Source organism: Melopsittacus undulatus, chromosome 1 (genome assembly GCF_012275295.1).
Source record: "Melopsittacus undulatus isolate bMelUnd1 chromosome 1, bMelUnd1.mat.Z, whole genome shotgun sequence".
Taxonomy (NCBI): domain Eukaryota; kingdom Metazoa; phylum Chordata; class Aves; order Psittaciformes; family Psittaculidae; genus Melopsittacus; species Melopsittacus undulatus.
In genome coordinates, this window is record NC_047527.1 from 33,454,017 (window position 1) to 33,468,184 (window position 14,168).

At 41.2% G+C, this 14,168-nt stretch overlaps 1 protein-coding gene across 1 annotated transcript in view; it reads left to right on the forward strand.

Moving 5' to 3' along the window:
* Positions 1–5,416: 5,416 nt before the first annotated feature.
* The window catches only part of TRPA1 (transient receptor potential cation channel subfamily A member 1), a 33,586-nt gene continuing 24,834 nt past the window's right edge, over positions 5,417–14,168 (forward strand). Inside the window, exons 1-6 of the mRNA XM_005150799.4 lie at positions 5,417–5,536; positions 8,108–8,270; positions 8,602–8,777; positions 10,543–10,650; positions 11,031–11,139; positions 11,492–11,637. Coding sequence (XP_005150856.1) covers positions 5,417–5,536; positions 8,108–8,270; positions 8,602–8,777; positions 10,543–10,650; positions 11,031–11,139; positions 11,492–11,637 — 822 coding nt within the window. The remainder of the gene's footprint in view (positions 5,537–8,107; positions 8,271–8,601; positions 8,778–10,542; positions 10,651–11,030; positions 11,140–11,491; positions 11,638–14,168) is intronic.

The window sequence follows — 14,168 nt, forward strand, 5'->3', positions numbered from 1 at the left end:
ATGTTCCTTACCACAGGAAAATATCAAGATGAAAAAAAGCAATAAAAAAAATCCATTAGATATAAGTATAAAATATTAGTTAAATTCACCTTTCTGGTTTGAAAAGGCAGTAGCAACTTTCTCCATAGTAAGCCCAAGCATGTTTCCAAAAACATGTAGGAGACAATGCATTCTTGATTGTATAGGCAGTAGCTCAGATTAATTTCTGGATGACTGTAATCAATATCTGAAGAAGCATCTGAATTAAACTGACAACCCCAAATCCTACATATCATTTTACACATCATAATTTGTAACACTGTTGCCAAATAAATTCCAGAGCAAAGTACCATGCAGTACATCCTTTTCATTACTGACCTTTGCTTGAATTTACAGTTCCTAGACCTGCAAAATTAACAAAACTGCAGTACTAAGGCTACAGGATTGGAATGGTAATACGGCATATTTACCGTATATACAATTTAATTATTAAACAATCATATTTTTAATGAAATGCTGCTCTATGATTACCTTTAGTGAATTTTGCTTGTACTAATGGATCCATTATTCTACCATTAGCAAGATTATGTTTGAAATAAAATGGTAGAAATGTATTTTAACTCACCCATGGGAAAAACAGCTATAAGAAAGGTTACTCTTTGATTGCTTATGTGAATTATTTCCTTATGTCAAATCATTATGCAGAAATAAAAGCTGTGGTCAGTCCACTTAAAATTCCATTTGATTCCTCCTGGGAATGGAAAACCTTTGTATTATTTTTCATGTTCTGAACATTCTTCTGAATATTTACTAGAAGGCTGAAAACTGACAGTAATTTTAAAGGAAGGGAGTAGTAGTATTATCAGATTCAAGAAAATAGGTAAAACTATAGTTGGTCAAGGATCATGACTTCTGTTGTTTCACAGCTTTGCTCTAACTGCAGTTTAGGCGATTTTAAGAAAAAATGGATGAGGGATTTACTGATGCTTACTGATGTTTCAGTAATACCTCTGTTTCCAGGTGAAGATTCTTGCAGAATAGAGCATTTATTTTCCTTAGATGATATCTAGACTGTTACTTGTTGAGCTTCATTTGTCAGAAAGAGACTAAGGGCAACAGAGAATTCAAGGCCAAATAGGAATTGAAAGGGACCTCACCATGAACAATATCACCAACTGGGGCTGCTTCTAATTGAAGTACTAAGAAAAGGGTTTAGAAATAGAAGGATCCTTCAGTGTCTTAATCCCAAGTCATGTAATTAGACTCTGCACTAGCTTTCTTGCTACAGCAAAAATGACCCTGTTTCTTTTGGTCACAATAATGATATAAGAATAAAAATGTATCTTAATGTTCTGCTGTTGAATGCATGCCTATGAATATCTATGTCAGAATGTGGGCTGAAGAAAATTTTTTAGTTCCATGTTTTAATATTGACTGATAATTAATAGGATCAAAGCTCTACACCACAGTCGCTCAGATCATAGAATCATAGAATAGTTAGGGTTGGAAAGGACCTTAAGATCATCTAGTTCCAACCCCCCTGCCATGGGCAGGCACACCTCACACTAAACCATATCACCCAAGGCTTCATCCAACCTGGTCTTGAACACCGCCAGGGATGGAGCATTCAGAACCTCCTGGGCAACCCATTCCAGTACCTCACCACCCTAACAGGAAAGAATTTCTTCCTTATATCAAATCTAAACTTCCCCTGTTTAAGTTTCAACCCGTTACCCCTTGTTCCTATCACTACAGTCCCTAATGAATGATCCCTCCCTAGCACCCCTATAGCCCCCCTTCAGATACTGGAAGGCTGCTATAAGGTCTCCATGCAGCCTTCTCTTCTCCAGGCTGAACAGCCCCAACTTTCTCAGCCTGTCTTCATACGGGAGGTGCTCCAGCCCCCTGATCATCCTCGTGGCCCTCCTCTGGACTTCTTCCAACAGTTCCATGTCCTTTTAATGTTGAGGGGACAAGAACTGCACACAATACTGCAAGTGAGATCTCACAAGAGCAGAGTAGAGGGGCAGGATCACCTCCTTCGACCTGCTGGTCATGCTTCTTTTGATGCAGCCCCAAATACGGTGGATTTCTGGGCTGTGAGTGCACACTGCTGGCTCATGTTCATTTTCTCATTGACCAACACCCCCAAGTCCTTCTCCGCAGGACTGCTCTGAATTTCCTTTTTGCCCAACCTGTAGCTGTGCCTGGGATTGCTCCCACCCAGCTGTAGGACCTTGCACTTGGCATGGTTAAACTTCATGAGTTTGCCATCAGCCCACCTCACAAGCATGTCACGATCCTTCTGAATGGCATTCCTTCCCTCCACCATATCAACCACACCACACAGCTTGGTGTCATTGACAAACTTGCTGAGGGCGCACTCAATACCACTGTCCATGTCACCAACAAAGACGTTGAACAAGACCAGTCCCAATATCTATCCCTGAGGGACACCACTCATTATTGGTCTCCAGCTGGACATTGAACCATTGACCACAAATCTTTGCATGTAGCCATCCAGACAGTTCTTTATCCACCAAGTGGTCCACCTATCAAACTGTTGTCTCTCCAATTTAGAGACAAGGACGACATGTGGGACAGTGTCGAACGCTTTGCACAAGTCCAGGTAGATGACGTCAACTGCTCCACCCCTGTCCATCAGTTCTGTAGCCCCATCATAGAAGGCCACCAAATAGGTCAGGCAGGATTTGCCCTTAGTGAAGCCATGCTGGCTGTCAGCAAGCACCTTGTTGTTTTTCATGTGCCCTAGCATGCCTTCCAGGAGAATCTGCTCCAAGATTCTGCTTGGCACAGAGGTGAGGCTGACTGGTCTGTAATTCCCCAGGTCATCCATTTTCCCCTTCTTGAAAATGGGGGTTATATTTCCCTTTTTCCAGTCATCAGGAACTTCACTTGATTGCCATTTTTTTTCAAATATGACAGACAGTGACTTAGCAACTTCACTCGCCAGCTCCCTCAGGATCCGCGGATGGATTTCATCAGGTCCCACGGACTTGTGTACGTTCAGGTTCTTAAGATGGTCTCGAACCAGACCCTCTCGTACAGTGGGCCTAAGGTCAAGATTTTCACAGTCCCTCCGTCTGCCTTCCAAGACTTGGGTTGTGCGGTCAGAGCCTTTGCCAGTGAATACCGAGGCAAAGAAGCCATTCAGAATCTCAGCCTTCTCCAAATCCTGTGTAGCCAGCTCTCCCAAAAGTTTCCGGAGGGGGCCGACCTTGTCCCTAGCCTGTTTTTTAGCTGCTACGTACCTCTAGGATCCCTTCCTGTTATCTTTCACATCCCTTGCCAAGTTTAGCTCTAACTGGGCCTTAGCTTTCCTAACATGGTCCCTAACTGCCCTGACAACATCCCTGTATTCATCCCAGGCTGCCTGTCTTTGCTTCCACCTTTTATAAGCCTCTTTTTTCTTGTGAATTTTTCTCAGCAACTCCTTATCCACCCAAGGGGGTTTTATGATCTCTAGACTTAAGGTTGTGTAACTTAAGGAACTTGCTATAAATTATTCTGGAGTTACAGGCTTTAGGATCAAAACAATAAACACAGTGTTCTCAGAGAGAAGTCTGGTGTTGCACACATACCAGTGAAACTCTCTAAGGAACTGGCAAGCATAAAGGTACAAATGATGGCAGTGATAAGTGGATTTGCTAAAGTTCTTCAACAAAGTCCCTCCTCATAGTCTCTTGAGGATATTTAACTGTCATAAGACAGGCAGGAAGGATTTCCTGAATCTAGTTAGAGGATAAATATATGAAATAGGAATACATCTTCACAAAGCAAGAACCCCTTAAAATTAGTGTTGGGATGAATGGTGCGAAGACATTCTAGTGATCTGGAAGGCGCTATTGGTTTTTCAGAATGATCAAAAATGCAGATGACTGTGGGAGATCCCACAAGATTTGGTGATACAGTTATGAAAAGTCAAATGAAATTCAGTGTTGATAAAATGCTAGGTGGGTACACAGAGGAAGCATAACCCTAACTACCCTCATGAGCATAGCATGAGTGCTCTTTTTTTATTCTATTACCACTCTGAAAAGGGATCGTGGTGGAGAATCAAAAAAATCTCAGGAAACTAGTTCAGTGGCACTCAAAACATAAAACAAAACAAAAGGTAAACAGGTACCTTTGTGTTTAAGAAACGGATAAAGACAAATTGAACAGTTAGTACTACAGCTTGAATATATCTTGTCATCCCATTCCAAAATGAAACAGAAAAGATGTAGAGTAGCAGGATGAGGATGTTCAGAAATAAAAATTGGCATCATTCAGGAGGAAAACCTTGTGAATGAAGACCCATCAGCTAGCAAAGATCTGGAAGAACTTTGTACAATTATGAGTACTAACAGAGATAAAAAATTGGAGAACAACTCTCCCTTTCTCAAAATGAAAACACCAGGAAGCACTAAATTAAGTTAATGGTAAAAGAAAGCATTTTTCACAAACACCTGATGAAATTATGGCATTTAGTGCCACAGGATGTTGTGGTATGGACAGCATAAACAGGTTCAAATTGAGCATGAGTGAAGTAATGAAGACAGCTAATAATAGGGCTGTACTGGATGCAACACCTGGTTCTGGTGGTTCTTAAGCTGCTGATTACCATAAAAAATGAAAACACAGGGGGAAAGTCACCCTCTGTGCCTCCTGTTTCTTTTCCTAAGCATCTGTCCCAACTGCTACCTGACCTTTGGCAAGACTGTTTTTATCACATTAAGTAAACTGTTAGTTCTCCCAGTCACAAATGTTTTTCTTAAAGACCCAGCAGGAATGACTCAGTTAAAGTTACTTTAGCTATTAACCCTTTGAAACACTTTGTGTTGCTTCTTTCTTCTGCCTACAGCCTTCTTAGGCTGCTCCAAACTGATGGCAAAACAAATTCTACAAGAAAATTTTATACTGTAAAGTAAATGTCGAGAAGTTAAATGTCAATACTCAAATAGCTGTCTTCAAGTTCTGAGGCCGGAGCAGGCCAGCCCTGCTGCCGAGGCAGTACAGCTTTTCCCCTAGGGCACTACGAAGAGTCTGACTTCGACACTCCGGTTTTGCGTGGCATTTATTGATTTCAACTTGTTGCCCGCTGCGCAGCACCTCCAGGGACCGCTGTTTCTGTCAGACACCCTCTAAAACCCTGCGGCGATCGCTGTTAACCCTTCCACCTGCCGCCGCAGCCCCCAGCCGGAGCCCCAGCATCTACTCTGCCCGGTGGCCTCTGAGCAGACCGGCAGAGACCTGCCCTTCATGGCGTGCCCGCCCCGGCGGGAAGCGGCTCCCCCTCCGGACGCTTTGCCCGCCTCCGGCGGTGCGGCGGGGTGGCCCGGCGCTGCCTCGGCACCGGCACTCACTCGGTCTCTCGCCTCGCAGGTCTGCGGAGCGGGCGGGGCGGACGCTGCTCGGAGCCGGGCTGGCGGGCGCCATGAAGCGCTCTCTGCTGCGGCTCTGCCAGTCGCGGGAGAAGGCGGCCGTGTCCAGCTCCTACCAAGGCGTCGTTTGCGAGGCGGATGCCGCCTCCGTCGCCTCGCAGGATGTCTTCAAGGTGCGTGCGGAGGGGCGTGGGGCGGGAGGCGGGTGTGAGGGGACAGTCTAGGGGAGCCAAGCTCCTGAGGCACCCAGGCAGGCGTGGGACGTGTGGTGCCTAATACTGAGGCTCGTGTGAGGGCTATGGGAAAGGGAGGGATGAAGGTGGAGGGTGAGATGTGGGAGGGTGCGGTGGGACTCTGGAGGTAGCTGTGCAGGTTGTGTCCCAGACATCCTTTCCTGCAGGAGACCATTTCCCCTCACTCATCGGTGGAGCATTGAGGGAAGAGCTGTGAGGGGACACAGGCTGGGAGCCACCCTGGCTGTGGGGCATGAAGGCGCAAGAGCTCTGCCGCTGTGTGGAAGAGTCAGGACTGGGGGTAGCCAGAACATAGGAGGGGAGCAGGAAAAGGAGGATGTGGGGTGGTGAGTGCAGGTGACAGCTATGGGGCTCACATCCCCCTGGGTAAGGCTCTCCAGAAAGAGCCCTTAGAGGATGGTCCGGAAGTCATACATCTAGCAAAAATGTCCCAAAGGGAAAGTTTAGAAGCACTGTAACAGTTATGAAGGAAGAGAGAACCAGCAGCACAACCTGCAAACGAGAAATTGTTGCCAAGTAGGATATAACATCTTACCTTTTCCATAGGGAGCAGGACAAGAAGTGATGTATTTATATTGCAGATAGGGTGACCTAGACCGAACATTAAGGAAACCTTTTTTAAGGGTAAGAAAAACAAAGAAAAAAAAAAGTTTGCTTATTGGATGGATGACTTGGGTAACTTTGGAGATTTTTTAAAAGCAGACTAAACAAATTTGACAAAGTATGTGGATAGGTTTAAAGACCTCTGGAGGTCGTTTTCCGTCTTGTTTAATGTTTGCTAGCTGTAGTCCTGAGCAACACTTCTTGTCACTCCAGTGGATGATCTGCCGCTACAGAGCTTTTCAGGTGAAAGGCAAAGAAGCTGTTGCTGTTTGAAATAGCTTGCTTTGCTGTTTTGAACCAACCAAAGTACTGGGAACACCTAACTGATTTCTTTCTTTATTATTTTGTTAATGAAGCACTGCAATATTGGCTGAAAAATCTTATTTTTGTTGATCGAAATTATCAACGTGCCCTATTTCAGCCACATTGTGTCTTACATTGACAAAAAAATCCAATGTAAAGAGTGGTGAAATGTGGTCAAAATCAATAGAAAAATTTGGAATTTGTTACCATTAAAATTCAGTTAGGAAGTTTAGAAAGAATGGATGATAATAGGCTCTATAATAAGGTTTTCTTAAGTAGCTTTTTGATGTGTATAAAATGTATAGGTATTTGTGTATGTAATTAACATAATTTTTTTGACAGTTGACTACCCTTTCCACAATGATATTGCCTGTTTTCTAATAGCTTTCTCTGATTGCACTTTTGAAGGAGATGCTACCTCTGTATTAGACCCCAGTGTTCTAAATCTTTAACACATTTATAACATTATTGACATTACTGAGTTCAATGGGACTATTAAACTGAAGGAAGTTAAAACATGTGCTAAATGCACAAATGGGCTGCTCCATAATGTGTGCTTGTTTAATGACTGCAAAAACTGTTGAGTGTTTGTGGTTCAGGGGAGCAAAAGTTTTCCTTTTCTTTTGCAGATGAGGAGGGAACAGTGATTTTAGGGGATTTCCTTTTTTTACCCTTTGCTTGCTTACATATCTTTGAGAAGTTTTACATTACTTTTGATACCTGTTTTTATCTTTTTTTTCCCCTCCCAAGTTTGTTGAATTGTTTTTCCTTTTTATTCCCTCTTAACATTTTAATACTTGTTTTTTAAATTCCTGCTCATTCTACTGCAGTCACATTTTTTCCCCATCACTTCTCTTAATATACAAGTATAGATTTTGAAACACTAACAAAAATATCCAGAGATCTTCATAAAGTAAGAATCAGCAGGCCTTCTGTAGTTGGCTTAGGTTGCAAAGCACCCTATGCAGGGAGGTATTAGGGTATCAGTGGGCTGAGCTTTCAGAGGGGTTTTTATTGTATTATACTGTGAAGACTCAGGGTTGTTTCAGACTGAGATAATAGCCCATGGGATGCCCTTAGGGTACTGCAGAAATTGAAGAATTTAGTGGTTCCTCTGACATGAAGAGCAAGAAACCCAGTGGCTGAACTTGACAGCCCAGAACATAATATTAGTCTGTGTAGAAAAACCTAGACAAAGAATTCATCAAAATTACTAATTTTTCCTCTCTATTGAATTCTTTTGATGTGGTCATACCTGGAGAGAGTATAAAACAGTAAGTTATAAATTTGCTTGTTTGAGATTTATTGTAGTTGAGGGAGAGTCTTGAACTCACTACAGAAGAGAATTTAAGTCTTTTGCTTATTTTGTGCTGTTTCTCATCTGGTCCAGGCTTTGCAGTCAATTACATTAATCTGAGTTTCACTGTTGGTTCACTGTGATCAGGATTTGTATATTTCTGTATGAAACTAAACACCTGGGAGAGAATTACTGATGGCAACATGCACACTGTAACACCTCATAGCATTGCTAACATCTTGCCTATTAGAAGAATGGGAAAATTAGGCTGTTTCTGTCCAATATAGGTTATTTCAGATGGAAGTGCCTGTAGGCTACGGAGCTTCATTAAGAAGAATCGTTCTGGGCTTACCAAAGTGGATGAATTAAATGCTACCCCACTGCATCATGCTGCAGAAGGAGGACAAATAGAATTAATGCAGTTGATCATAGATGATTCTTCCTGTGAAGGTAACACATGTTTTATGAACTGTTTTATTTAACAGAATAAAAAAGTTCAACAATCAAAATGTTAAACCAACAGAAGCAGAACTAAAATTAGGTGTTTCACCCCTTCCATCTCTCTAACCAATACCACGTATTCAGCACAATATTTAATCCATTTAATACAATGCGCTGTGTGATGTGCAGTCTTTTGCTTTTTCTCTTCAAAGAGATACAGTAGTAGCACACAGCTAAACTTCCATTGAAGACACTATTATTTTTGTTTTCAGTGCAATTGGAACATTTAATGGTTTTGCTTTGGTTTTGGTTTGGCTTTGTTTTCTCTCCTTTGACCTAGTATTAAACGTGATGGATTCATCTGGAAATACCCCGCTGCACTGGGCCACAAAGAAAAACCAGGTTGAAAGTGTTAGTTTGCTTCTGAGCAGAGGGGCCAATCCAAACATTCTCAACTCCAATATGATGGCACCTCTGCATATGGCTGTGCAGTCCCTGCATAATGAAATTGTTAAGGTAAGTTCAAAGTCCACGTAGACTTGATAAGTGACACTGGCTGTGTGCAGACTTGAAGACCTTGTTTATATATGCTGTATCTCCTCATATGCTTTGTTTAGAAAGCAGGATGTGTAACATATGATGCTTATTGAAATGTTTGTGTCTTTAGCACAGCAAGTAAAAAGTAACTTACTGATCTATATAAATACTGATATTTGTGCTGTGATAGTAGTTGTTATATTTTATGGAGAATTCTTTGTAAGTTTTCTAATTTGTCTTTTTTAATTTACCAAAGACAAGGAATTTTCTTTAAATAGGTTCTTTTAGCATCAGAATTTCTTGTAGGCATGTGCTGTTTCAAATATTTATTCTCTGATTTATTTATTTATATTTTTACAATTGAGTAGGGAGTCATACAAGTATCAACATTTACTTAAAACTAGCATACTCTTTTAATAAAAAACATAAATTTAGTCAGAAAACACAGTTCTTAAAAACAACATTTCAATAATCATTTGAATAATAGCAGAACTCCAGCTGCAATTAAAAATCACAAAAATATTTTGTGAAGACATCACTAAGGTGTCCATTTTGAACCTTCTAAAATAGCAACAGCATTGAGATTTTAAACATCATCTCTTTATCATTATTTGTCCAAGTGCAATGAGAATATTTTTAATCCATATATGGCATTTGGATAGAATTTTAGAATTTGTAAAGCTCTTGTATTTGATAAGCAAATACAACTTTAACACAACATCACTTGCTTTTCCCTTTAAAGTTGTACCTTTTTCTAGTTCGTTCAAACAAAAGAAAGAAAAACATAACCCTGTATTCAAGACTTAAAATCCTTTAGAGATTTTCAGTGCTAAAATATGTCACTGTCTTCACATCCTTTTCAAAATCTATGTTATGAATTAAGAACAAAAAAATCTGAAATACAATGACATTTTTAAAATAAGCTTTATATCAGTTTCTGAGTTTGGGTTATTTTAAGCTCTGCTTTTGACTGAATATGTTTTTCCCCCACTCTGTTGTTTGTTCAGGCTAATTCTCCTTTGGTTTCTATTGTTAAATGGACTGAGAGTGATTAAAATGTGCCAGTTCCTCCTGTACAGAAAAATTAATTGGAATTACTGAAAGACAAATAAATATGAAGGTGGAGGAATAAATATGTATGGTCATTATCATTTCCAGATCCTTTGCTTCTCAAAAAATGCTAGAAACAGTCATAGAGGTACTTGATGATGCTCATAGCTTAGTAACAGCTGTTAACATAGGGACTGAAGCAGGGTTCCTCTCTTCAAGCTTTGTCTCCCTTGATCTTATATAACTGTCCAATAGATGAATAAGGGAACAGTATCCACGACATTGCCAGTTTCCAGAGAATACAGAATATTACAAGACATTATAATGAACTTGAGCTGAAAATCCCCACCTGCAATTTGCTACAGAAAAGATTTTCTCCCAGCATTGGGGAAGTTGTTAAATAAAACTATAAGAAACTGCAACTATATGCAGTGTTTAACATTGCTTCTGATCTATCTGCTGTAAAGAATTTTACTTTGCTTTGTCTGTTCTCACCTGCATTTTTCACCTGTGTATTTTTTCATTTTCCTGCATTTTGTCTCCCTTTTTTGTCTATGTGTTGTGAGCAGTTGCCATGAAAAAAACAAACCCAAGCTGCAAGAGTGCTGTGGGTGATAAACAACAAAAATAATGAAGTAGACATTTGTTGTTGTGTTTGGCTTATGTTTGACTGAATATTTTCTTAATCATTTAGATTTTAGTCCAGCATAGCAGTACAGATGTAAATTTGGAAGGTGAAGCTGGGAACACACCTATAACTGTAGCATGTTACAAGGATAATCCTGAAGCACTGACACTCCTGGTAGGTATAATCTGTCTGTTCAGTGGAGGAAGGTTAATCATGGACCTAGTATTCAAGTTACCTTGCATAGGATACTAAGAAACTTTACTCTTTTAACAGCGTATATGTCTGCATATATATATATATCATAGAAATATATCTAAATGGCAAACTTAAGAAAAACTTAATTGATTTTGAAGGTCATGAAAACACAAAATGAATCATGTGTATGTACAGATGTATGGATATAACATGCAAAAGATCGTTGTATATAAGCTTCACAATGCATATACAACATAAAAAAAGAAGAGAGCTATCCAGGAGAATATATCTGTAATAATATGTTCATTAGTCAGAATCTTCTGTATGTCATTAAGCTATATCCAAGCATTATTTTTCAGATTGAAAATGGAGGAAAAATATGTAAACCAAACAAAACAGGATGCATGCCTATCCACGCAGCTGCATTTTCAGGTGCAAAAACATGTATGGAAATTCTCTTAAAAAAAGGTAAATTATGTTGCTCCCAAGCAGTCAGTAAGAGCTATTATTTATAGTAGCATTACCAATTTAGTGCTTTAATTCTCAAAGAATTATGAAAACGAACACTTATAACTGTGATTAAACTTATAAAAAGTTAATGCAATTATTCTTATAGGCTTGTGATTTTTGTAGCATTGCAGCAGTATCTTAACTGCTTTCCTAAATGCATGTCCATCCATTGTTTAATGATAGATGTGAAAGGTTCATATTTTGAGGGGGAAGAACATTATTCTACAGTTAACGTGCTTTTTAAAAAGCCTTTATTATCTTCTGTTATCTCATTCTTGCTTTAAAAATTCCATTTATTTTCATCTCTCAGGTGAAGAATTGGGTCACTCTGCTAAAACCCACATTAATTTTACCAATAATGGAAAGTGCAGTCCACTTCATTTGGCAGTTCAAAGTGGGGACCTTGAAATGATTAAAATGTGCATTGAATTTGGAGCCCAAATCGATCTAAAACAGGTAAAACCTGGAGTGGAGAAAAATAAAATTTTGATAAAACCTAGGTATTTCTAAATCTCTGGGTGGTATGAAAAAAGGGTGAACAGATAATCATTGCTCATTGTCTCCTTCAAAGCAAAACCTAGAGAAGAGCAAAGGAAAACAAGCCTCTGGTGCAAATCAGGCAAAATGCGAGGTTTCATTGCACAGGTTGCATAGGATGTTGTAATTATGAAATTTTTTTATAGGTTCAAAGTGCATTTGGGCAGATCCATAAAACAAAAGAAAATTCTCAGCTACAAGCTCAGGAGTGATGCATCCCAACTAGAAGGAAGTGCAGCAGGAGGGCCAGGAGACCTCCTTGGATGGTTAAGACGCTGCTGAGGGAAAGTCGAAGGAAAAAAGAGTCTTATAAAAGATGGAAGCAAGGACAGGTGGCCTGGGAAGAATACAAGGATATTGTCTGGGAAGCTAAGGACCAGGCTAGGAAAGCTAAGGCCTGGTTAGAATTGAACTTGGCTAGGGATGTGAAAGATAACAGGAAGGGATTCTATATGTACGTAGTGAATAAAAAACAGAATAGGAACAATGTAGGCCCACTCTGGAAGCTATCGGGAAAACTGGCTACCCTGGATTTGGAGAAGGCTGAGATTCTTAATGACTTCTTTGCCTCCGTCTTCACTGGCAAAGGCTCTGACCGCACAACCCAAGTCTTGGAAGGCAGACGCAGAGACTGTGAAAATGAAGACCTTTGTCCCACTGCACAAGAAGATCTGGTTTGAGACCATCTTAAGAACCTGAATGTGCACAAGTCCATGTGACCTGATGAAATCCATCCGCGGATTCTGAAGGAGCTGGCGAGTGAAGATGCTAAGCCATTGCCTGTTATATTTGAAAAATCACGACAATTGGGTGAAGTTCCTGATGACTGGAAAAAGGGAAATTTAAGCCCCATTTTCAAGAAGGGGAAAATGGATGATCCAGGGAATTACAGACCAGTCAGTCTCACCTCTGTGCCAAGCAGAATCTTGGAGCACATTCTCCTGGAAGGCGTGCTATGGCATATGAAAAACAACAAGGTGCTTAGTGACATCCAGCACGGCTTCACTAAGGGCAAATCCTGCCTGACCAATTCAGTGTCCTTCTATGATGGGGCTACAGAAACGATGGACAGGGGTGGAGCAGTTGACGTCATCTACCTGGAGTTCTGCAAAGCGTTTGACACTGTCCCACATGTCATCCTTGTCTCTAAATTGGAGAGACATCAATTTGATAGGTGGACCACTCGGTGGATATAGAACTGTCTGGATGGCCGCACGCAAAGAGTTGTGGTCAATGGCTCAGTGTCCAGCTGGAGACCGGTAGAGTGGTGTCCCTCAGGGATCGGTGTTAGAACCAGTCTCGTTCAACATCTTTGTTGGTGACATGGACAGTGGGATTGAGTGTGCCCTCAGCAAGTTTGCTGATGACACCAAGCTGTGTGGTTCTGTTGATACGCTGGAGGGAAGGAATGCCATCCAGAGGGACCTTGACATGCTTGTGAGGTGGGCTAATGCCAACCTCATGAAGTTTAACCATGCCAAGTGCAAGGTCCTACAGCTGGGTGGGAGCAATCCCAGGCACAGCTACAGGTTGGGCAGAGAAGAGATTCAGAGCAGTCCTGCAGAGAAGGACTTGGGGGTGTTCGTCAATGAGAAAATGAGCATGAGCCGGCTTCAGTGTGCGCTTGCAGCCCAGAAAACCAACCGTATCCTGGGCTGCATCAAAAGAAGCGTGACCAGCATGTCGAAGGAGGTGATCCTGCCCCTCTACTCTGCTCTTGTGACATCTCACTTGCAGTATTGTGTGCAGTTCTGGTGCCTTCAACATCAAAAGGACATGGAACTGTTGGAATAAGTCCAGAGGAGGGCCACAAGGATGATCAGAGGACTGGAGCACCTCCTGTATGGATATAGGCTGAGAAAGCTGGGGCTGTTCAGCCTGGAGAAGAGAAGGCTGCGTGGAGACCTCATAGCAGCTTTCCAGTATCTGAAGGGGGGCTATAGGGGTGCTAGGGAGGGACCATTCATTAGGGACTGTAGTGATAGGAACAAGGGGTAATGGCTTCGAACTTAAACAGGGGAAGTTTAGATTGGATATAAGGAAGATGTTCTTTACTGTAAGGGTATTGAGGTACTGCAATTGTTTGCCAGGGAGGTTATGAATGCTCCGTCGCTGGCAGTTTTCATGGCGAGATTGAACAGACCCTAGGGTGACATGGTTTAGTGTGAGGTGTGCCTGCCCATGGCAGGGGGGTTGGAACTAGATGATCTTAAGGTCCTTTCCAACCCTAAGTATTCTATGATTCATACAGAGGTGGAGTCTGGGAGAGAGCTCTGGAGAATAATACATCCTTCTTTACAAACTCTTATTTGCTTTGCAGCTGCTATTATTCCTTCCCAGAAATAGGATTCTCAGTCTGATTCTTATCATTTTCTTGTTCATCCTCAGCCTTCCCCTGGCCTTTACAGTTTCTTTTTTGTAAGCAAGCACAAATTCATGATAATACTGCT